The sequence below is a fragment of the Diaphorina citri genome, unplaced genomic scaffold, assembly GCF_000475195.1.
Source record: "Diaphorina citri unplaced genomic scaffold, Diaci psyllid genome assembly version 1.1 scaffold1221, whole genome shotgun sequence".
NCBI classification, from domain to species: Eukaryota; Metazoa; Arthropoda; class Insecta; order Hemiptera; family Psyllidae; genus Diaphorina; species Diaphorina citri.
Window position 1 is genome coordinate 12,440 of NW_007378650.1, and position 24,531 is coordinate 36,970.

Here is a 24,531-nt window from a genome sequence, read left to right on the forward strand (position 1 = left end):
ATTGAAATAAATGTAGAAGGCCGATGGATATTAAAGCGAACATCACCAAATATTTAAAAAATACAAATGTAGAAGGCCGATGGATATTAAAGCGAACATCACCAAATATTTAGAATATACAAAGTAATTCACATCAAAGAGATAGTACATTTCTGAACACATTTAAATTCGTTTGCCAAGTTTTGGTGTCTTTCTAGTGTGCATCTCCCACAGAAAAAGTTGGGTACCTACCTGTCCATTTGGGTCTAGGTATCTACATTTTAATATTTGACTTGGACTTGAACCGCCAAACTCCGGATTCGAAGTCCAACGCGCTAACCACTGTAGTTTAGTCAATTACCTGAATAGTTTTGCTGTTTGGTGTTGCTCAATACAAAGTAATACACATCAAAGAGATTCTAGTTACTAGCGACTTTAGTGGACTCATTGTACATTTCTGAACACATTTAAAATTCGTTTGCCAAGTTTTGGTGTCTTTCTAGTGTGCATCTCCCACAAAAAAAAGTTGGGTACCTACCTGTCCATTTGGGTCTAGGTATCTACATTTTAAGATTTGACTTGGACTTGAACCACCAAACTCCGGATTCGAAGTCCAACGCGCTAACCAGTGTAGTTTGGTTAATTACCTGAATAGTTTTGCTGTTTGGTGTTGCTCAGGGGCGCTATCTGTGCCTGCACATTCTTGATGCGTTGGTTAATCTGCTTCAGCTTATCCTCCATTGGTTTTGCTCGTAACTTCTCCGCCTGATATTTCTTATTGATTGCCTCAGCCTCGATTTTGAGTACGTCCTTCTCTTTACATTTGCCATCATACACGAGCCATGCTTTCTTCTTGTTCATCAGTTCTATGTGGTCAACTAGCTTTTTCCTTTCATTACTGTTTTCAACCTAGAAGATGGAAATATTTTTTTCAAATTAATTTTCCTAGATTAGTAGAAGAAAATTGGTAGTGGAGAAACAATTGAATAGATGAAGAATGAACTCTCAAGTTTTAAATCAATCATATTTCACATTGAGTTTGTTCAACCCTAAATTTTCAAGTCTTAGTTTTTGATAAAACGTCAACGATAAATTATTCATTGAGATATTGAAGGTGATCAGACATTACCTCTCCTTCAAGCCGTTGATTGTCAATTGTTTCCTGGTCCAAATTTTTGGATTTGGACTCAATGGTCTTTTTCAAAGATGAGAAATGTCTTTGAAGATCTTTCAACTTGTCCATGGTATTTTCCATTTCCACACCACCTAGAAAATAAGACATAATAATTGAGTTTGACATTGTAATAAACAGTAGTAATAATACTTAGATACCAATAATAGGTACCTATGTGATTAATGTTTGGTTTAGTTGAGCAATGAAATCTTCTAAACTTGAGGGTAAATTTTGTACTTTTTTTTGTAACAAGTAAGGACCGATCTGGGCGGACACCTCTGTTTCATTGCAACACACAATGTCGTTCGACGCAACAGACAGCAACATTTTCTTGCTGTCTATCTCTTTCTTTATGTCTCCCTCTTCGTCTCCCAGGTTCTTGAGTTGATCTTCTATGAGTTCGATTTCACCTCGTACTCGCGCGCATTGCTCCTTACATTTATTCAGAACTGAAATATGAAATGAAATTGAAATAAATGTAGAAGGCCGATGGATATTAAAGCGAACATCACCAAATATTTAAAATATACAAAGTAATTCACATCAAAGAGATAGTATATTTCTGAACACATTTAAAATTCGTTTGCCAAGTTTTGGTGTCTTTCTAGTGTGCATCTCCCACAAAAAAAGTTGGGTACCTACCTGTTCATTTGGGTCTAGGTATCTACATTTTAAGATTTGACTTGGACTTGAACCGCCAAACTCCGGATTCGAAGTCCAACGCGCTAACCACTGTAGTTTGGTCAATTACCTGAATAGTTTTGCTGTTTGGTGTTGCTCAGGGGCGCTATCTGTGCCTGCACATTCTTGATGCGTTGGTTAATCTGCTTCAGTGGAGAAAATCATGAATTATGTACTTGTTTACTTTATATTACCTACCCCTATAGAAATGATCATCTTATCTGCCGGGGGGACACTAAACAGGGAATAGACCAGCGTAGTCTGGCTGGGGGACTTTAAACAGGGAGGAGACCAGCCAGAAATTTCCCTAGCTATAGAAATGCAATGAAATCTTCTAAACTTGAGGGTAAATTTTGTACTTTTTTTGTAATAAGTAAGGACCTAGCTCCCAAGTACTTAGGTAGTATAATATAGGAATTCAAAACTTACCAATACTCTTGAGTGTATTGTAAAACAGCTGTTGTTTGTTCATCTTGGCAAAGTCTTGTACTCTATCCTGTGGTAGAAATTGACACAGGTTGTCAATCTGAATGTTTAACTTGGCCACAAGACTTCTCACTTGTTGCTCAGTTGATTGTCTCCCATTCACATTCCACTTGCTTTCATTTTTGGTGTCAAAAACCTGGAAATAAGGATCAGATTTCATAAAGTCCGGTCCAAGGATTAGGTTCAATGGTTCATATGGTTTAGCTTTGTCTTGGCTTCACTCCAAATTTCATTTTTCTTCTTCTCTTGGTGTTTATTCTTATGAAAAGGAATGGAGCCCCTCTCTGAACTTTTGAAGGTACCTATATAAAAAGACCACAGAAATGGTCTGCCCAACATTCTTTTCAAGTCTATTAGACAGTAGATGTCTTGACATTTTTGTGTTTGTACTAACTACATTTATTAACCTTACCAGCAGATTTTTTTTTTTCTTTCATACTTCCCATTCACATTCCACTTGCTTTCATTTTTGGTGTCAAAAACCTGGAAATAAGGATCAGATTTCATAAAGTCTGGTCCAAGGATTAGGTTCAATAGTTCATATGGTTTAGCTTTGTCTTGGCTTCACTCCAAATTTCATTTTTCTTTTTCTCTTGGTGTTTGTTCTTATGAAAAGGAATGGAGCCCCTCTCTGAACCTTTGAAGGTACCTATATTAAAAGACCACAGAAATGGTCTGCCCAACATTCTTTTCAAGTCTATTAGACAGTAGATGTCTAGACATTTTTGTGTTTGTACTAACTACATTTATTAACCTTACCAGCAGATTTTTTTTTTTTTTTTCTTTCATACTTACCCTTTTGATAACATAATTGACTGCATCTGGATTGAACAGTTCAATTTCTACACTTGCTTTGGTTTCTTTCATACTTACCCTTTTGATAACATAATTGACTGCATCTGGATTGAACAGTTCAATTTCTACACTTGCTTTGGTTCTTTCATACTTACCCTTTTGATAACATAATTGACTGCATCTGGATTGAACAGTTCAATTTCTACACTTGCTTTGGTTTGGCCATACTGTACAAAGGCACTCAGCTGTTTTGATCTTCCTATGACTGCTGGTTTTCCACCCAAACCCAAGACAATAGCACAGGCTATTGTGGACTTTCCTGTTCCATTAGGTCCAATGATGACATTTAGTTTATCTCCAGGAAAAACTTCCATGCTGTCATAGGTTCTGAAAAGTAAGGATTTGTTAAATAGATCAAATTTTAGGTAGGTAAATGTCTCTTAGGGACAATTTGAATTTTGGGCTCCATCAACCTGGGAGCCAACCTATTGGTTCTATGTTAGACAAAACAGCATTTTTTTTTTCTTTTTTTACATGGTGAACTTTAAATGTAGAGTTTTAGACTGGTCCTAAAGCAAGTATTTTTCCATAGATAGTTTTTGGGATATTCTGAGATTCAAATACGGCAAATCTTCTCAGTTTGAATTTTGGGCTCCATCAACCTGGGAGCCAACCTATTGGTTCTATGTTAGACAAAACAGCATTTTTTTTTCTTTTTTTTTACATGGTGAACTTTAAACGTAGAGTTTTAGACTGGTCCTAAAGCAAGTATTTTTCCATAGATAGTTTTTGGGATATTCTGAGATTCAAATACGGCAAATCTTCTCAACCTAAGAGAGAGGACGAAAAGTCAGGGATGTTAAGTAGGTGTAAACGAGAGGACAAAACGTCAGGGATGTAGTTCAGTGGGTGCAACAAAATGTGTAAGAAAAAAGAATAGAATAGAATATACCTTGTTTATCCTGCTCGAAAGAGACAAAAAGTCTCTTTACCTTAGCAGTCTTTACGTGAAGTCTTAGGTGGTGTAGTGCAGTGTTTCCCAACCTGGGCGATGGAGATTTTCATGGGGGCGATGAAGCCTTAGGGGGCGATATGGGGGGCGATCAAAAATACGGCAAATCTTCTCAAATAAGTAGGTAATTAGGTATTAGGTACTAGATACTCACAGAAAGTTCCTACATTTGATCCGAATGATAGTGCCAGCAACTCCTGCCATGGTTGATGGACTTGGGACAATCACTGTGAAACTGTGATTTTAATATTAGCTCTTCAATATTATTAGAACTACAGAATATACATAATAGAGGAACTTAAAACTATTCAGAAAAGACAGGTAGCAGGTAGCTTGTAGAATGTAGAAAAGGGTAAGTTAATCAGATTATCCAGATACCTAACACAGAAACAGATTACTGATTTACCGCTCAAAAACCAACATTTTGAATTTTCGATCTACGGCACTGATTTTTGTAAATAACGAGAATCAAGCTATCTCTTGTTCTACTTCTCCTACCCCCCCAAAAAAGTGCATAAAAATGCCGGCAAACTGACAACAGTGTAAGGCCGTGGTTATGAACAGGGCCATCGTAGGACATCGTCGGACTTTTTGCGTGTAAAGTTGGCGGGAAATTCGAATTTTTGATCCGAGCTATCTCTTGTTCTACTTCTCCTACCCCCCCCAAAAAAGTGCATAAAAAATGCCGGCAAACTGACAACAGTGTAAAAATGCAAATCAAAAGTGCATACAACCAAAAACTAGAACTGGTTACTGGGTGATTTTTTTCGATTTTTGATTTAAATTATTACGTATCAATTTTCTAATTTCTATTCTAGCTCATCACGGTGTTTTTATGTTTTATAAATTATAAATCTAGCTTGATTTGTGTTCATAGCTCTTGAATATTCTTGCATTTCAATTTCAAGATCAATCAAGAAAGGAGAAGACGCTAATCTGGTAAGTGATGGTGCGATCTACGGCACTGATTTTTGTAAATAACGATTAACGAGAACCGAGCTCTCTCTTGTTCTACTTCCCCTACCCCCCCAAAAAAGTGCATAAAAAATGCCGGCAAACTGACAACAGTGTAAAAATGCAAGTCAAATCAAAAGTGTAAGTGCATACAACCAAAAACTGAAACTGGGTGATTTTTTTCGATTTTTGATTTAAATTATTACGTATCAATTTTCTAGCTCATCACGGTGTTTTTATGTTTTATAAATTATAAATCTAGCTTAATTTGTGTTCATAGCTCTTGAATATTCTTGCATTTCAATTTCAAGATCAATCAAGAAAGGAGAAGACGCTAATCTGGTAAGTGATGGTCTACAACTCTACACTTCTACAGCCTCATAGGCTGGACAGAAGTTTCATGTGGATGTGAATGTGAGTTTCTTTATCTGAAAGCTCAAACAACTCGGATCTCGTATCAAAAGACCCGATTGAAAAGTGGGAAGATTATCCAATTATTGGTCTACAACTCTACACTTCTACAGCCTCATAGGCTGGACAGAAGTTTCATGTGCATGTGAGTTTCTTTATCTGAAAGCTCAAACAACTCGGATCTCGTATCAAAAGACCCGATTGAAAAGTGGGAAGATTATCCAATTATTGCTCAATTAAAATTACCTACTGTTTTTATTAACTTACCTGAGTTCTGCTATAGGGTAAGGTGACGGCCGAATGGATCTCCTCTTATTTTCATCAGGCATGGTGACAATATTCACCCTCCACTTTCTCACCTCTCTCAACTCCCGCAGTAATATACCTGCGTCTTCTGCTCTCTCGCACGTGAACGCTAACAGATCATCGCGCGAGAGGAGAGTCTCAATTTGTCGTGTGAACTCGGGCCTCTTGATGTTGATTTCGAGGAGCATCGGCTCGTAGATTTCGCCTAAGAGAGAGGACGAAAAGTCAGGCATGTTAAGTAGGTGTAAACGAGAGGACAAAAGGTCAGGGATGTAGTTTAGTGGGTGCAACAAAATGTGTAAGAAAAAAGAATAGAATAGAATATACCTTGTTTATCCTGCACGAAAGAGACAAAAAGTCTCTTTACCTTAGCAGTCTTTACGTGAAGTCTTAGGTATTTTGATATTTTGTGGAATACAAATTAAAAATCAAATCATGATCATGAATTATATGAACTTTGAGAGTATCACAGTATTACAAGTCTTTCATTTTTACTCAATCATCATATGTATCATTTTGGCTTGTAATGCCGCCACTAGTCGCTACTCGATTAAAATAGCTACTCAATTGTCCTCACGAGGCTGAGTGCACCCCGAAATCTAAGCAGAGAGTCGAAAAAACTTCCACCCGCCGCGCCGGGAATCGAAACCGGGACCAAGTGTGATATTTACCCGTGCAAGCCAAGTGTGATACCTACCCGGCCACGAAGGTTGCTTTTTTTCTCCATTCTTATATATTCTTCTTTGTGTGCCATGTCCATTACTGCCATGTTGACGATCAAATTGGCTACACCCCGAAATCCAAGCAGAGAGTCGAAAAAACTTCCACCCGCCGCGCCGGGAATCGAAACCGGGACCAAGTGTGATATCTACCCATGCAAGCCAAGTGTGTTACCTACCCGCCCACGAAGGTTGCTTTTTTTCTCCATTCTTATATATTCTTCTTTGTGTGCCATGTCCATTACTGCCATGTTGACGATCAAATTGGCTAAATCATTATTATTTACTTTCGCAAACAGCGTTAAATTTTTCTCCATTACTCCCCAAAGTTTCTCTCACCTGCAAACAAGTGTCGGTTTTCTCTCAGCCAGTGAGTCGCCTTCATAGCATCTTCTGATATGGAACTCAGCTGTTGTTCCCGCTGATATCGTACATTCTGAATCTTCTGCAGCCTGCGCTCCGCATTACTCAATTCTGTTTGAACATACGACACACACCCACCATCCTAACAAAAGGGGCAAAATAAGAAAAAGCCTGTTCACATTTGTTGTGAGTTTCATCCGATTTTTCTTCCTAATGTACTACGCAATGCAATTTAAATGAGAGTATTCATATTCACACTACACACGACACGACACGATTTTTTTTTTTCGAACGACAAGTGTGAACGACAAGTTCGTATGTAAGTGTAAACGGGTTTCAAGAGTAAACATATTTTAATGAATAAAGACCAAATCGGTAAGATTTTTAACGAAATAGTCAAAGTACCTGAGAAGTACGTGGCCACTACTTTAGCAAACAGCGTTAAATTTTTCTCCGTTACTCCCCAAAGTTTCTCTCACCTGCAAACAAGTGTCGGTTTTCTCTCAGCCAGTGAGTCGCCTTCATAGCATCTTCTGATATGGAACTCAGCTGTTGTTCCCGCTGATATCGTACATTCTGAATCTTCTGCAGCCTGCGCTCCGCATTACTCAATTCTGTTTGCAGAGCTTCCAGTCTGAACTCGATTCGATTCTTGGAACTTTTCCCATCGTTTGCTGAAAAAAAAAGGAAAAAAAAAAAAAATCAATGAAACAAGTTTGTATCAACTTATTTTGTTGGTGCACACACTTGGTGAAACAATTCAAACACTAAAAATGATATTCTGTTTGCAGAGCTTCCAGTCTGAACTCGATTCGATTCTTGGAACTTTTCACTTTGTTTGCTGAAAAAAAAGGAAAAAAAATCAATAAAACAAGTTTGTATCAACTTATTTTGTTGGTGCACACACTTGGTGAAACAATTCAAACAATAAAAATGATTTTTGAGGTGAAATAAGAAGACTTTACATTTTTTATCCAATTCCAGATAGACATTTCACCTATTACGGCATCGTCAGTGAAATTCTCAACAACTTTTGTACTTACACGTATTTTATGAAAATCAATAGCCTGAAAAAGGGAAACGATTTTGCAACGATAAGATCTTCGTTGTTACAGCTCCCTCTGTAAGACGTGGCTTAGCTTGGAACTTTATCCTAAACATATAAGGTTCGTTCTTCACACGGCTGGCTTTCTTTTATCCTATCCTTACAGTTCCTTCCTTCGAACGAACGTCGTGGTAAAAGAGAAAAACTAACGGAGAAATATGTATTGGTCTTGAAGAAATATGCACATTAGCCTTAAGAATAGTTTCACTAAAAAAAAGCTCTATTCTACTCACCCTTTTCAAATTCCCGTTTCAATATGGACTGATACTCATTGATCTGGGCGTAAAAATGATTTTTGATGTGAAATAAGAAGACTTGATTTTTTTTACATTTTTTATCCAATTCCAGATAGACATTTCGCCTATTACGGCATCGTCAGTGAAATTCTCAAAAACTTTTGTACTTACACGTATTTTAAGAAAATCAATAGCCTGAAAAAGGGAAACGATTTTGCAACGATGAGACCTTCGTTGTTACACTTCCCTCTGTAAGACGTAGCTTAGCTTGGAACTTTATCCTAAACAGATAAGGTTCGTTCTTCACACGGCTGGCTATCTTTTATCCTATCCTTACAGTTCCTTCCTTCTAACGAACGTCTTGGTAGAAGAGAAAAACTAACGGAGAAATATGTATTGGTCTTGAAGAAATATGCACATTAGCCTTAAGAATAGTTTCACAAAAAAAAAGCTCTATTCTACTCACCCTTTTCAAATTCCCGTTTCAATATGGACTGATACTCATTAATCTGGGCGGACACCTCTGTTTCATTGCAACACACAATATCGTTCGACGCAACAGACAGCAACATTTTCTTGCTGTCTATCTCTTTTTTTATGTCTCCCTCTTCGTCTCCCAGGTTCTTGAGTTGATCTTCTATGAGTTCAATTTCACCTCGTACTCGCGCGCATTGCTCCTTACATTTATTGAGAACTGAAATATGAAATGAATGTAGAAGGCTCAATAAATGAATGAATTGAGAATGCCCTCTGTTGAAAGGATGGGATAGATATAGTATTGGATTGTATTTTAAGGTGCCAGTCACTAATTTTCATTGGTAAAATAAATAATAGCCATACATCATGTTAATTCAGTTTGGTTTAATTTGTTTATTAATTTTTAATCATGTAAGTACTTAGTGAATTACTTACCTAGGTTTTCTATTATTGACAAGTCACCTTCATAATTTAAAGTTTCTTTACTGACACCTTGTTTCTTGTTCACCCTGCTGGAAGAGGACTGAAACACCTCTTTATTTTACGGGCTGAGGGTTGCCTTGGGGTCACTTTCGAACAGGTCTTCTGAACAAAACCTTATCAGTTAGTCATAGACCCTGTGATTTCTGCCCCATAAAAAAAGACATATCACTTAGGAGTCCTAGGTGTTTACTTAATTCTATTTAAGTACCTAGTTCCTAAAGTTAAAGAAATACCTTCCTTCAGTAGGTATGAAGACTATTCATCCTTAGGTAGTACCTTTTCAATGTGTCTATGCCATAGGCTCCCCTCCCCCACCCCTGCATACAATTACAGAATCCCTGTATATTTCTGTTGCAGATCAAGGGGTGGGGTTGATCTTTAATGCTATGCTCAAACTAAGCTCATCAATTTGGTCAAAATCTGCTCGGTTGAATTTCACTAAAAGCTTTCCCAGGGCAGTGCGGTTTTTGGCATCAAGTCCTAAGGTACTGATTCAAATGTAAATTTTCCCCAAATCTTTATTTATATAGGCTCAATAGAACTCACAAACTAACCATAAACGTATATTTCTGTTGCAGATCAAGGGGTGGGGTTGATCTTTAATGCTATGCTCAAACTAAGCTCGTCAATTTGGTCAAAATCTGCTTGGTTGAATTTCACTAAAAGCTTTCCCAGGGCAGTGCGGTTTTTGGTATCAAGTCCTAAGGTACTGATTCAAATGTAAATTTTCCCCAAATCTTTATTTATATAGGCTCAATAGAACTCACAAACTAACCATAAAACATCAAGTCCTAAGGTACTGATTCAAATGTAAATTTTCCCCAAATCTTTATTTATATATAGGCTCAATAGAACTCACAAACTAACCATAAAAGTCAGAAAAGTTTGTTATAAGTTGAACATTTTTGCAAAGAGACATGAAAATCAGACAAATCTTTTGAGTGGAATTAAACTGACAAACAAAAATAAATTTAGGTGCTTTAACATTTTAATGTCCTTTGCACCGAGTCCGGTTCAGGGATTAAATTTTGTTGTAGACATCTATATGATTTAGAAAAAGGTAGTCTACACCCTCCTCCTCATCTTGTAGAGAGAAAGGGGTGGGGAGGGAGGACCGGGTTGGTGTAACCATAAAAGTCAGAAAAGTTTGTTATAAGTTGAACATTTTTGCAAAGAGACATGAAAATCAAACAAATCTTTTGAGTGGAATTAAACTGACAAACAAAAATAAATAACTAATTGTTTTTTTTTTTTTTTAATTTAGGTGCTTTAACATTTTAATGTCCTTTGCACCAAGTCCGGTTCAGGGATTAAATTTTGTTGTAGACATCCATATGTTTTAGATATAGAAAAAGGTAGTCTACACCCTCCTCCTCATCTTGTAGAGAGAAAGGGGTGGGGAGGGAGGAACGGGTTGGTGCAAGTGTTGGGCACTCTAGGATGTGGATGACAGTCACCCTTTCTATGCATTGACATATAGGGGGCGGTTCTTTTTTGAATAGGCGGCTGTGGGTGATGAGGGTATGGCCTATTCTCATGCAAGTTAAAACCACCTCTTCATGGCGGTTAACTCTATAGCTGGAATCCCATCTGATTGTATGATTGTATTGCCTTTGATTTTCTCAAGTTTATTGTTAGGATCAGTTTCGTCCCATAGTATTTTCAATTTGTTTTTTGTTATTGAAACAATAAGAGGTTTCAATTTATCAGGGGTACTTAGGTTTATAAGAAAACAAGGAAATTGGAACGACATCGAGAGGGAGCAGAGATACAATGATCGAAACTGGTGGAGAGGCTTCGTACATCGACCCGTCCCATGATGGAACGATTATGGATTGATTGATTGATTGATTGACTTAGGTTTATTCTAGTAGGGTGATTTACCTGGTTAGCAGCAACATCCACTACCTCGTTACCTTCAATGCCGCAATGAGAAGGGCACCACAGGAATGTAATATCTACACCTCTATGTAAATAATTGTTGAAATTTATACTTAGGTGTCTGTTTGATTTTTAATATGATTACCTGAAGATCTTTCAACTTGTCCATGGTATTTTCCATTTCCACACCACCTAGAAAATAAGAATTAATAATTGAGTTTGACACTGTAATGAACAGTAGTAATAATACTTAGATACCTACCAATAATAGGTACCCATGTGATTAATGTTTGGTTTAGTTGAGCAATGAAATCTTCTAAACTTGAGGGTAAATTTTGTACTTTTTTTTGTAACAAGTAAGGACCTAGTTTCCAAGTACTTAGGTAGGTAGTATAATTTAGGAATTCAAAACTTACCAATACTCTTGAGTGTATTGTAAAACAGCTGTTGTTTGTTCATCTTGGCAAAGTCTTGTACTCTATCCTGTGGTAGAAATTGACACAGGTTGTCAATCTGAATGTTTAACTTGGCCACAAGACTTCTCACTTGTTGCTCAGTTGATTGTTTCCCATTCAATATGATTACTTGGACTCGAGACTTCAGTAAGTAATTTGTAGACTTTTTGTTTGAACAGTAATTTTTGTAAATAACTAGCTGTAAGATTTACTGATACTTAGATAAGATATAAAGAGACATATTTCACGAAACAGTGATGATAAGGACGTTAATTGTGGTCAGAATAGTGACTAGGGATTTCTCACTTACTTACATTTCACTCCGTTTTCAGGTTCATGCAAACACAGCACAGACACTGAGTCAGTCCAAATTCAAAGCAATGACCAAGTTCGAATACCCGAAGGCAAGGAAGAATGAGTCCTTAGTGGATGAGTATCATGGAGTCAAGGTAAGTTGAGAGGGATTGTTTTTAAAGCGGTTAAAGAGGGTTTTTGTTTAAAGAAGGTCTTTAAGAGGTTTGAAGTGCAGGATAAAAGAAATTCAGCCTTTCCGAGAACGAACCTTATCTGTTTTAGAAAAAGTTCGCGCCGGACGGCAAGTGAACTCGCTTACAAGATCCATATAGGTGCTATTGTCCGAGCTAACTATAGGTTGACCTGGAGTTTTTTAATCCCAAGTTCAACCGTCCAGATTTGAATTCTAAATGGATAGTTTGTTGAGTAATTTCTTTGGAGTCTATAAAATCAATCCCCCCCCCCCCCCCCCCCCCCGCACGAGTATCATGGAGTTAAGGTAAGTTGAGAGGGACTGTTTTTAAAGCGGTGAAAGAGGGTTTTTGTTTAAAGAAGGTCTTTAAGAGGTTTGAAGTGCAGGATAGGAGAAATTCAGCCTTTCCGAGAACGAACCTTATCTGTTTTAGAAAAAGTTCGCGCCGGACGGCAATTGAACTCGCTTACAAGATCCATATAGGTGCTATTGTCCGAGCTAACTATAGGTGGACCTGGAGTTTTTTATTCCCAAGTTCAACCGTCCAGATTTGAATTCTAAATGGATAGTTTGTTAAGTAATTTCTTTGGAGTCTAAAATCAATCCCCCCCCCCTTGTAAGTAAAAAAAAGGCAGTACTGTACCTTTTAATTGACAAAAACAAAGCAATTTAGAATTTTAGATAGTCATTTCGATAGAGTAACCAGCCTACTTAGCTTAGTTGATAGTGCGTCTGCCTTGTAAGCGCTAGGCCGCGGGTTCGATTCCCGCCCGGGGCGGATTTTATCCTGATGGGATAATGTTCGTTCTCGGAACGGCTGGCTTTCTCCTATCCTGTCTTCCTTCTCTCTCCGATTTCGGGACGATAAGTGTCATATACTTTTACCTGACCTCTGGTCCTGTTTTACAGAGATATCCTGAGACGCCCAACAAGGCTGACGGTTCAGAGAACGGGTTGAACGCAAAAAAAGAGCTTTCACAAATGAGGAATAGCTGGTGTTACTATAGAGTTAGGTAGGTTAAAAACAAAGGAGCTTTCTCTTTTTCGTTGTTGTGTCTTCTGATTAATTACCGGGAAGTTTTATTTGACTTCAGAGCAAATTTGAAAAATAGCATACCCTACTTACATTGGTAAGTCATGAATGTCATGATATTATTTGTAATATCATGACAATTAAGTACGGTACAAGAGTAAACTGATAGTGAATCTTGTAACCTTCACTTTTTTAGGGGTAGAAAGGGAAGTTTTATTTGACTTCAGAGCAAATTTTAAAAATAGCATACCCTACATAGGTAAGTCATGAATGTCATGATATTATTTGTAATAGCATGACAATTAAGTACGGTACAAGAGTAAACTGATAGTGAATCTTGTAACCTTCACTTTTTTTAGGGGTAGAAAGTAAGTAATCACTTGAGAGAGAAAAAAAAAGTGTTACATCTGTAACTCATGCTCTGACTGTCTGACAGGCCTAGGTCTGTTAAGACCATTTGTCATAGATTTAGGTCTATCAGACAGGTCAAATGTGTGTCACAGAAATAGTAGAACTAGGTCTATACCTAAACAGGCAACACAACAGAAAGATTGGAAAGGAACCTTGATTTGAAGTTCAGCTCTCTTATTCAGTACTCTTATGCTCTTGCTTCCTCTTTCATCTGAGGTGTGGCATTTATTTTCTTATCAAACATTCAATTTCTTATCAAATGTGATCATGTTATTTTCCAATTGAGTTTGCTAATGAGACATTTATTACCCAATAAATGAATGAATTGAGAATGCACTTCTACAGCCTCATAGGCTGGACAGAAGTTTCATGTGGATGTGAGTTTCTTTATCTGAAAGCTCAAACAACTCGGATCTCGTATCAAAAGACCCGATTGAAAAGTGGGAAGATTATCCAATTATTGTTGATTAATTTTCTGTCAACGTCTGTCTAGATTCCTATCAAGCCAATCAGGCCCTGTGTTGGAGAGAAGATGTGAGGTTATATTTAGTTATGTAGGTGACTCGTATAGTTTCACTTTCAATTTAAGCTGATAGTGAAAGTTGATCTTATGAAGCAGGTAGTTGAAGCAGTATTGTGCTTTGTTCATAGACCCCATATGTAATACTGTTAAACCTGAAGATTGAGGTGGAGAAATTTTATTTATGTAGGTAGGTATCAATATTTGCTGAATTAAATTGAAGGTTTATTATATGTAAGTAATACTGTTAAACCTGAAGATTGAGGTGGAGAAATTTTATTTATGTAGGTAGGTATCAATATTTGCTGAATTAAATTGAAGGTTTAAGAGGTACATACTAGTTCAGAAGCCACAACAGTGAAAAATTGCTACAAAAAGGTGTTGTCAGAATGGAGCAGTGATCAGTGCTTTTATAAGATTAGGTTGAACGCAAAAAAGAGCTTTCACAAATGAGGAGTAGCTGGTGTTACTATAGAGTTAGGTAGGTTAAAAACAAAGGAGCTTTCTCTTTTTTGTTGTTGTGTCTTCTGATTAATTACCGGGAAGTTTTATTTGACTTCAGAGCAAATTTGAAAAATAGCATACCCTACATAGGTAAGTCATGAATGTCATGATATTAGAAATAATATCATGACATTCATGACTTATTTCTAATATCATGACAATTAAGTACGGTACAAGAGTAAACTGATAGTGAATCTTGTAACCTTCACTTTTTTTAGGGGTAAAAAGTAAGTAATCACTTGAAAAAAAAAAAAAAAAAGTGTTACATTTGTAACTCATGCTCTGACTGTCTGACAGGCCTAGGTCTGTTAAGACCATTTGTCATAGATTTAGGTCTATCAGACAGGCCAAATGTGTGTCACAGAAATAGTAGAACTAGGTCTATACCTAAACAGGCAACACAACAGAAAGATTAGAAAGGAACCTTGATTTGAAGTTCAGCTCTCTTATTCAGTACTATTATGCTCTTGCTTCCTCTTTCATCTGAGGTGTGGCATTTATTTTCTTATCAAACATTAAATTTCTTATCAAATGTGATCATGTTATTTTCCAATTGAGTTTGCTAATGAGACATTTATTACCCAATAAATGAATGAATTGAGAATGCCCTCTGTTGAAAGGATGGGATGGATAGAGTATTGGATTGTATTTTAAGGTGCCAGTCACTAATTTTCATTGGTAAAATAAATAATAGCCATACATCATGTTAATTCAGTTTGGTTGTTCTGTTTGCAGAGCTTCCAGTCTGAACTCGATTCGATTCTTGGAACTTTTCACATCGTTTGCTGAAAAAAAAGGAAAAAAAAAAAATCAATGAAACAAGTTTGTATCAACTTATTTTGTTGGTGCACACACTTGGTGAAACAATTCAAACACTAAAAATGATTTTTGATGTGAAATAAGAAGACTTGATTTTTTTTACATTTTTTATCCAATTCCAGATAGACATTTCGCCTATTACGGCATCGTCAGTGAAATTCTCAAAAACTTTTGTACTTAAACGTATTTTATGAAAATCAATAGCCTGAAAAAGGGAAACGATTTTGCAACGATGAGACCTTCGTTGTTACACTTCCCTCTGTAAGACGTAGCTTAGCTTGGAACTTTATCCTAAACAGATAAGGTTCGTTCTTCACACGGCTGGCTATCTTTTATCCTATCCTTACAGTTCCTTCCTTCTAACGAACGTCTTGGTAGAAGAGAAAAACTAACGGAGAAATATGTATTGGTCTTGAAGAAATATGCACATTAGCCTTAAGAATAGTTTTGGCTGTGGGTGATGAGGGTGTGGCCTATTCTCATGCAAGTTAAAACCACCTCTTCATGACGGTTAGCTCTATAGCTGGAATCCCATCTGATTGTATCACCTTTGATTTTCTCAAGTTTATTGTTGGGATCAGTTTCGTCCCATAGTGTTTTCAATTTGTTTTTTGTTATTGAAACAATAAGAGGTTTCAATTTATCAGGGGTACTTAGGTTTATTCTAGTAGGGTGATTCACCTGGTTAGCAGCAACATCCACTACCTCGTTACCTTCAATGCCACAACACAATGAGAAGGGCACCACAGGAATGTAATATCTACACCTCTGTAAATAATTGTTGAAATTTATACTTAGGTGTCTGTTTGATTTTTAATATGATTACTTGGACTCAAGACTTCAGTAAGTAATTTGTAGACTTTTTGTTTGAACAGTAATTTTTGTAAATACCTGTAAGATTTACTGATACTTAGATAAGAGATAAAGAGACATATTTCACGAAACAGTGATGATAAGGACGTTAATTGTGGTCAGAATAGTGACTAGGGATTTCTCACTTACATTTCACTCCGTTTTCAGGTTCATGCAAACACAGCACAGACACTGAGTCAGTCCAAATTCAAAGCAATGACCAAGTTCGAATTGGGATCAGTTTCGTCCCATAGTATTTTCAATTTGTTTTTTTGTTATTGAAACAATAGAGGTTTCAATTTATCAGGGGTACTTAGGTTTATTCTAGTAGGGTGATTCACCTGGTTAGCAGCAACATCCACTACCTCGTTACCTTCAATGCTGCAATGAGAAGGGCACCACAGGAGTGTAATATCTACACCTCTTTGTAAATAATTGTTGAAATTTATACTTAGGTGTCTGTTTGATTTTTAATATGATTACTTGGACTCAAGACTTCAGTAAGTAATTTGTAGACTTTTTGTTTGAACAGTAATTTTTGTAAATACCTAGCTGTAAGATTTACTGATACTTAGATAAGATATAAAGAGACATATTTCACGAAACAGTGATGATAAGGACGATAATAAATTGTGGTCAGAATAGTGACTAGGGATTTCTTACTTACATTTCACTCCGTTTTCAGGTTCATGCAAACACAGCAAAGACACTGAGTCAGTCCAAATTCAAAGCAATGACCAAGTTCGACTACCCGAAGGCAAGGAAGAATGAGTCCTTAGTGGATGAGTATCATGGAGTTAAGGTAAGTTGAGAGGGACTGTTTTTATTAAAGCGGTGAAAGAGGGTTTTTGTTTGAAGAAGGTCTTTAAGAGGTTTGAAGTGCAGGATAAAAGAAAGCCAGCCTTTCCGAGAACGAACCTTATCTGCTTTAGAAAAAGTTCGCGCCGGACGGCAATTGAACTCGCTTACAAGATATAGGTTCTATTGTCCGAGCTAACTATAGGTTGACCTGATAGGTTCTATTGTCCGAGCTAACTATAGGTTGACCTGGAGTTTCTTAATCCCAAGTTCAACTGTCCAGATTTAAATTCTAAATGGATAGTTTGTTAAGTAATTTCTTTGGAGTCTATAAAATCAATCCCCTCCCACCCCTTGTAAGTAAAAAAAAGGGATATACCTAAGTACCTAACTTTTAATTGACATAAACAAAACAATTTAGATAGTCATTTCGATAGAGTAAGTACTTGAATATCTATAGGCATAATCTTGATGCTTGTTACAGATCCCAGACCCCTATGGTTGGATGGAAGACCCTGACAGTGAGGAAACGAAGAAGTTTGTAGACGAAGAGAATGCCATCTCGCGGCCATACCTAGAAGATCATCCGGACCGCGATAAGGTCAAAGCAGAGCTCACCAAAATGTGGGACTATCCCAAGTATTCGAGCCCTCAGAGACAGGGCGACCATTATTTCTTCTTTCACAACACTGGACTCCAGAATCACAGGTGAGTAAGTTGTTCTGATAAATGAACTCATGTCCTATAAGGCCAGCCACTATCTGCATCAATCAACGCCCGGACCTATTTGGTGCAGCTATCGTACAAGTAGGGTAAGTGTACCTTATAGCCACTCACTATCAGGTATCAGGTGTACGAACGAAAAATGACACTTACCCCCTTCACAAAAAATGACACTTACGCCCTTCACAAAAAATGACACTTACGCCCTTCTAGTTCCGCTAGCGGCATAGATATCCTTTGGGACTTTTGACCCTTATTCAGAACACTATCCCCGACCTCTCGGGCAAAAAGTCCAGACTACGTCACTATCAGGTGTATGAACGAAAAATGACACTTACCCCCTTCACAAAAAATGACACTTACGCCCTTCTAGTTCCGCTAGCGGCATAGATATCCTTTGAGACTTTTGACCCTCATTCAGAACACTATCCCCGACCTCTCGGGCAAAAAGTCCAGACTACGTTATTTTTGTTCGCCAAACCTTGATTTTCGGGCTTCTTTTCATCAGGTATCAGGTGTACGAACGAAAAATGACACTTACCCCCTTCGCAATGACACGCCCTTCTAGTCCCGCTAGCGGTATAGATATCCTTTGGGACTTTTGACCCTTATTCAGAACACTATCCCCGACCTCTCGGGCAAAAAGTCCAGACTACGTTATTTTTGTTCGCCAAACCTTGATATTCGGGCTTCTTTTCCTGGACTAGTTCACATCACACACGACACGAATTTTTTTTTTTTTAACACGAAGTCTCGTATTTTCCAGTGTGATGTACATACAGGACTCATTGGACGGGGAGGCCCGAGTATTCCTGGATCCAAACAACCTCTCTGATGACGGCACGGTGTCATTAGGATCCTACTCTTTCTCTGAAGATGGCAAGACGCTGGCTTACTGTCTGAGTAGCTCGGGCTCTGATTGGACCAGCATGCATTTCAAGGATGTAGCCACAGGTGAACATTATTATGTATTTACATTTATGATAAAAATAGGTAAATGAAAAATAATACGAGGTTTGATAGAGGAAACTGGAACTACAAAGGTCTTATCTTCCCAAAAGTGCACAGAGATTGTAGATTCGTATAAGCTAAACCCAACAAAAAAAAATAAATGAAAAATAATAAGAGGTTTGATAGAGGAAACTGGAACTACAAAGGTCTTATCTTCCCAAAAGTGCACAGAGATTGTAGATTCGTATAAGCTAAACCCAACTTTTAGGGCCCTTACACATAAGCCTCAAAGTGGTACGGAGCGTTCTGCCTCTGAACTACACGGTCTTAAGGCTTTGGATTTGTATCCAAAAGAACTATGGTTCGAAACTTCGAATCCAGGCAGCAACACAAAACAATAAAGTCAAACAAATCAGTGATTGTTAAGGTTCAAACAAATAAATTAATTTTCTTATGCGTTTTTAACAAAACTTTATCCTATTAAACTGATTATTACTTATGCGTTTTATTAAACAGAACTTGATCTTATTGACTGATTCTTATCTTATCTGGTGTTAATTTCAGGCAAGGAATATCCTGAAGTTCTACACAGACTCAAGTTCGTATCCATTGCCTGGACTCATGATCACAAGGGCGTGTTTTACAGTGTGAGTACCGTAATCCAATACTTATACTTATAACTTTTCCAATGAAGACTGGGAAATGAGATTAATGCTACTCCTTGATATCAAGTATAACAACTTGTTCTTGTTCTGTCATATCATTTTCCCAATTTTAATTTTTAACGATCGAATGTCACCAAAATGAAGTTTTAGGGTGGCGGAGATAAAAGCCTTAAGCATTAATCCCACCCCTAATCAAACTTTGTTTTTCTCGTTCTTTTTCCCCCCTGTACATAGGTATACTTACCTTTAATTATTATTCTTGTACTTAAATAAAGTTTCTATTTAATAATAAGTTTCCATTGAGAATGGGGCACAACCAAATGAAAATTTTTTTCGAGATAGAGTCCTATTCCGATGTAAAAGTACCCAAAAAGTGCATTGGCGCACTCAAAAACATCCAAAACGGTCCCTAAATCCCCTAAAATGTCGCTAAAAGGTCGCAAAAAAAATAACGTTGAAACAGCCATGGTTTACGCATGAACTGACGTCATCACGAACTGACACATGAACTGACGTCATCACGAAAAAATGGCTGCCCGCGAAAATTATAGGGGCTCAACCAAATGAAAATTTTTTTCGAGATAGAGTCCTATTCCGATGGAAAAGTACCCAAAAAGTGCATTGGCGCACTCAAAAACATCCAAAACGGTACCTAAATCCCCTAAAATGTCGCTAAAAGGTCACAAAAAAAAAATAACGTTGAAACAGCCAGGGTTTACGCATGAACTGACGTCATCACGAACTCACACATGAACTGACGTCATCACGAAAAAATGGCTGCCCGCAAAAATTATAGGGGCTCAACCAAATGACAATTTTTTTCAAGATAGAGTCCTATTCCGATGTAAAAGTACCCAAAAAGTACATTGGCGCACTCAAAAACATCCAAAACGGTACCTAAATCCCCTAAAATGTCGCTAAAAGGTCGCAAAAAAAATAACGTTGAAACAGCCATGGTTTACACATGAACTGACGTCATCACGAACTGACACATGAACTGACGTCATCACGAAAAAATGGCTGCCCGCGAAAATTATAGGGGCTCAACCAAATGACAATTTTTTTCAAGATAGAGTCCTATTCCGATGTAAAAGTACCCAAAAAGTACATTGGCGCACTCAAAAACATCCAAAACGGTACCTAAATCCCCTAAAATGTCGCTAAAAGGTCACAAAAAAAATAACGTTGAAACAGCCATGGTTTACACATGAACTGACGTCATCACGAACTGACACATGAACTGACGTCATCACGAAAAAATGGCTGCCCGCGAAAATTATAGGGGCTCAACCAAATGAAAATTTTTTTCGAGATAGAGTCCTATTCCGATGGAAAAGTACCCAAAAAGTGCATTGGCGCACTCAAAAACATCCAAAACGGTACCTAAATCCCCTAAAATGTCGCTAAAAGGTCACAAAAAAAATAACGTTGAAACAGCCATGGTTTACGACCTCGCATGAACTGACGTCATCACGAAAAAATGGCTGCCCGCAAAAATTATAGGGGCTCAACCAAATGACAATTTTTTCGAGATAGAGTCCTATTCCGATGTAAAAGTACCCAAAAAATGCATTGGCACACTCAAAAACATCCAAAACGGTCCCTAAATCCCCTAAAATGTCACTCAAAGGTACGTTGAACTGACGTCATGTATCCGACCTCGCATGAACTGACGTCACATCACGAAAAAATGGCTGCCCGCGAAAATTATAGAAGCTCAACCAAATGACAATTTTTTTTCGAGATAGAGTCCTATTCCGATGTAAAAGTACCCAAAAAGTACATTGGCGCACTCAAAAACATCCAAAACGGTACCTAAATCCCCTAAAATGTCGCTAAAAGGTCACAAAAAAATAACGTTGAAACAGCCATGGTTTACACATGAACTGACGTCATCACGAACTGACACATGAACTGACGTCATCACAAAAAAATGGCTATGTTACGATACTCTAAATCTTTACTAATAATGGATTTGTGGAATTGAGAGTTGTATAGTTTTTATGTTTTCAGTTATTACGAGACACTATAAGAACACAGGTCTTAATGTCTCGAAATTGAAAAGATAAGAAGTTATCAGGTATCTGATGAAAGCCAGAGCCGTTCGAGAACGAACAGTAAATTGAATAGATATGGAAGACGAGGTATAGGAGAAAGCCAGCCGTTTCCGGAGAAAGAACATTATCCGTTGCTGTGAGGATAAAATTCTATCCACGAGCCAGTGACTAAAGCTACGGGTTCTATTCTGCATTCTTATTGGGATGTACTACGTATTATGAGTATTTACTAGTGTCTTCGATTACAGATTTTTTTCTACGTGGATCCCCAATATTTTGAGTAGCTTTCATTGTTTGGCTAGATTGGACCAGACTGAAATGTTTTCATTAAACCAGCTCGAAAGACTCAAGAACAGTTCCCTTTAACCCAGGTAGTAGGCCTACTATGTATTATTGCGTCAAGTTTCTAAACAGATGCATTTCCATACCAGGCTACGAATTGAACCCACGTCACCTTGTGCAGACAGCCGAGCGTCTTGACCTCTCACACCTGAAAATATTTCCTGATGTTCCATTAATTTTCTTCTCAGGAATCCAGAGATCAGTGACTGTTGGCCGCGGCTGATCGTACATACGATGAAGGATTGCAAAAAACATGTTCCCACTTCTGTGACTTGGACACAATCCCGGATAGAAAGATAGAGAGCAAACTGCTTGCCTCACGCAAGTTGTAACATTAAGTTGGACCTCTAGCTATTGAGGTAACGATTTGATATCTGTATGTGCTTCTCTCTTCAACTCACCTACTTAATGCAGGAATAGTATTACTTTTCCTTTGACGGAAAATTACTATTGTTTGAAATGAAAGTTTTTTTTTTTTTTTTTTGAGTAAGTGAAAGACCACTGCATCATTTATTTGAAACAACTGCTACATTGGACTCGTGTGGTCTATGTCGTAGCATGCCCATCCCGTAGAATGTGTTCATCAGATGGGCGATAGGAGACACAATACTTCCTATTTAGGTGCTTTTTTAACACGAGAACACCAGAAAGTAACCGATTGAAATATTTGTAATTGAAATACGGGAGGTTTTTTTTTGTCGACTCCGGGAATCGAACCCGAGATCTTCTGTACGCAATGAACAGGTGGTTAGTCACACTGTGTATCTCTTGACGGGAATTGTCATTCAACGCACACAGAACCAATTGGTATTGGTATAAGTAGGGCCATCGGCTTTAATTAACGCCCTATGTCACTGCGATCTGGTTAGATAGATCTTTTGTGCCTCACACACAGAACCAAGAACCAAAATCCAAATCTAAGAAACACTCGAAAAAGAACCGATCAAGCGCGTACCATCTAACTGTTAATGTTGCCCCGATCACTTCCCAGTATATCACCAACGAGGGGCCCCAGTTCGTGTTCAAAACCAACAAGGATGCCCCCAACTATCGTCTGATCACGATTGACTTTGATAATTTCGCTGAGAGCAACTGGAAAACTCTGATCGAGGAGAATAAGGACGATGTTCTGGATTGGGCGACCTGTGTGGCCAATGATAAGCTGATCCTGAGCTACATTCATCATGTCAAGGTAAATATCCTTTAGCTATGTTTAATAATAATAGATACTATTTATACTGCTCGCATAGATCTGAAAAATCTCTTCACTCTAGCAGTAGGCTACTACTATTACTGTGGTCAAATTCTCAAATTATATAGGATAAAATTCCATACCTCGGCTGGGATTGAACCCACGCCCTCCTTTTTACCTGGCGAGCGTCTTGACCTCTACACCACCGAGGCAGGTCTACACCACCGTGTGTAGTGGGAATACTCATTTAAATTTAAATTGCATTACCTACAGGATATTCGGGGGGGGGGGGGGGGGGGGGATAAAAGTCACGGCAATTGGGAACGGGCCTTTAGTTGGCTTGGAAAGTAGCGCGCCTGCCTTTTTAGCGCTAGTCGCGGATTCCCGCCCGGGACAAACCTTTCTTCGATTTCCCTCTTGCTTGCTTTACGTGTCCGTGAGATAGACATGGCACCTATCTCACGGTCTCGTAAGGATTATGGGGTTTAAAAAACCCATTGGACACCCAGAAACATTATCTGGGCTCCTCCCTCTAACAAATCTCTTCCATTTCACCTCCAGAACGTGATGCACCTGCACGACCTCGCCTCCGGGAAGCACCTCTACACATTCCCCCTGGACGTGGGCACCATCGTGGGATTCTCTGGCAAGAAGAAGTATTCGGAGATCTTCTACTCTTTCATGTCCTTCCTGCAGCCCACCATCATCTTCCACTGCAACATACCGGCCCGCGTAGACCCCAATAGTAAACTTGAGACCAGCATTTTCAGAGAGATTAAGGTGCCCGATTTCGATCCGTCCTTGTTTGAAACCAAACAGGTAAGAATAACCTATGCTTGACGAATTTGAGAAATACATCTGTTTGAGTTCAATTTTTAAAAGTGCCCATCAGAAACCGGTTTAACAAATCGTATAAAGGTCAGGTTTTGGAGATTTCGTATCTGTTTTCACGTCCGACCAAAAATATGAAATGAAATTTGCTTAAAGTTGAAGGGAAGTGGGAGAAAAGTTAAGTTGAAAATGCCGAAAAACCATGAAACTCTATTTCGTGTTAATATAGGCCGGGCGGCGGCGGCGCTTCGAATTCTTGACGTTCGCGCACCTCCCTTGCTTGCTTGATACTTTTTACCTTATTAATCGTACAAAATCTTTTCTATTTTCTCCCTCAGGTATTCTATCCCAGTAAGGATGGCACTAAGATCCCGATGTTCATATTGTCAAGGAAAGGTGCTCAGTTGGACGGGAATAATCCTTGTATTCTGTATGGGTATGGAGGATTTGCCGTCAGTTTGCAGCCAGGCTTCTCTGTCACGAAGATTGTGTTCTTGAGAGACTTCAATGGTAAGGAAAAGAGTTCGGTACCTATTTTATGAATTTAATGTCACTTTAATGGTAAGAAAAAGAGTTAAGTACCTCAAAAAAAAAAAAAAAAAAAAAAAAAAATACCCTGGAAACTGTTGTCTACAGTTATTGGTACAGGTTAACCTTTGTGTATTGGTTTAAAACGCGACATAAATAAAGTAAAAGTGATTGACGAGTGATGCCTCCAACATCTCAAGCTTAGGCCCAGACTCGCCTTTAAAGGAGTTGGTCTGAAAAGGCAAGAACCTATATCCGTACCTGACCTACATTTTCTTACAGAGACTTCATTACGTTTTCA

General features: G+C 38.1%; 3 protein-coding genes across 3 annotated transcripts in view; 1 reads left to right on the forward strand and 2 right to left on the reverse strand.

The window, feature by feature from the left end:
* Positions 1-4,563, reverse strand: part of LOC103514763 (structural maintenance of chromosomes protein 5-like) — a 13,396-nt gene extending 8,833 nt beyond the window's left edge. The window contains exons 1-5 of the mRNA XM_008479666.3: positions 4,282-4,563; positions 3,271-3,502; positions 2,264-2,456; positions 1,109-1,245; positions 627-888 (exon numbers count right to left, since the gene is read on the reverse strand). Coding sequence (XP_008477888.2) covers positions 627-888; positions 1,109-1,245; positions 2,264-2,456; positions 3,271-3,502; positions 4,282-4,331 — 874 coding nt within the window. The 5' untranslated portion in view covers positions 4,332-4,563. The remainder of the gene's footprint in view (positions 1-626; positions 889-1,108; positions 1,246-2,263; positions 2,457-3,270; positions 3,503-4,281) is intronic.
* Positions 4,564-5,230: 667 nt separating this feature from the next.
* LOC103514767 (prolyl endopeptidase) overlaps positions 5,231-24,531 on the forward strand; it is a 34,411-nt gene continuing 15,110 nt past the window's right edge. Inside the window, exons 1-9 of the mRNA XM_026827651.1 lie at positions 5,231-5,423; positions 9,539-9,666; positions 16,829-16,945; positions 17,426-17,649; positions 18,431-18,618; positions 19,180-19,266; positions 22,549-22,871; positions 23,433-23,690; positions 24,041-24,212. Of these exons, the coding sequence (XP_026683452.1) occupies positions 9,568-9,666; positions 16,829-16,945; positions 17,426-17,649; positions 18,431-18,618; positions 19,180-19,266; positions 22,549-22,871; positions 23,433-23,690; positions 24,041-24,212 (1,468 nt within the window). The 5' untranslated portion in view covers positions 5,231-5,423; positions 9,539-9,567. The remainder of the gene's footprint in view (positions 5,424-9,538; positions 9,667-16,828; positions 16,946-17,425; positions 17,650-18,430; positions 18,619-19,179; positions 19,267-22,548; positions 22,872-23,432; positions 23,691-24,040; positions 24,213-24,531) is intronic.
* Positions 5,460-9,063, reverse strand: LOC108253069 (structural maintenance of chromosomes protein 5-like). The gene is made up of 6 exons (XM_026827649.1): positions 9,057-9,063; positions 8,688-8,915; positions 7,669-7,721; positions 6,857-6,998; positions 5,760-6,003; positions 5,460-5,532 (listed from the first exon to the last, which is right to left on the reverse strand). The coding sequence occupies exons 1-6, from the start codon at positions 9,061-9,063 to the stop codon at positions 5,460-5,462; spliced, it is 747 nt and encodes a 248-aa protein (XP_026683450.1).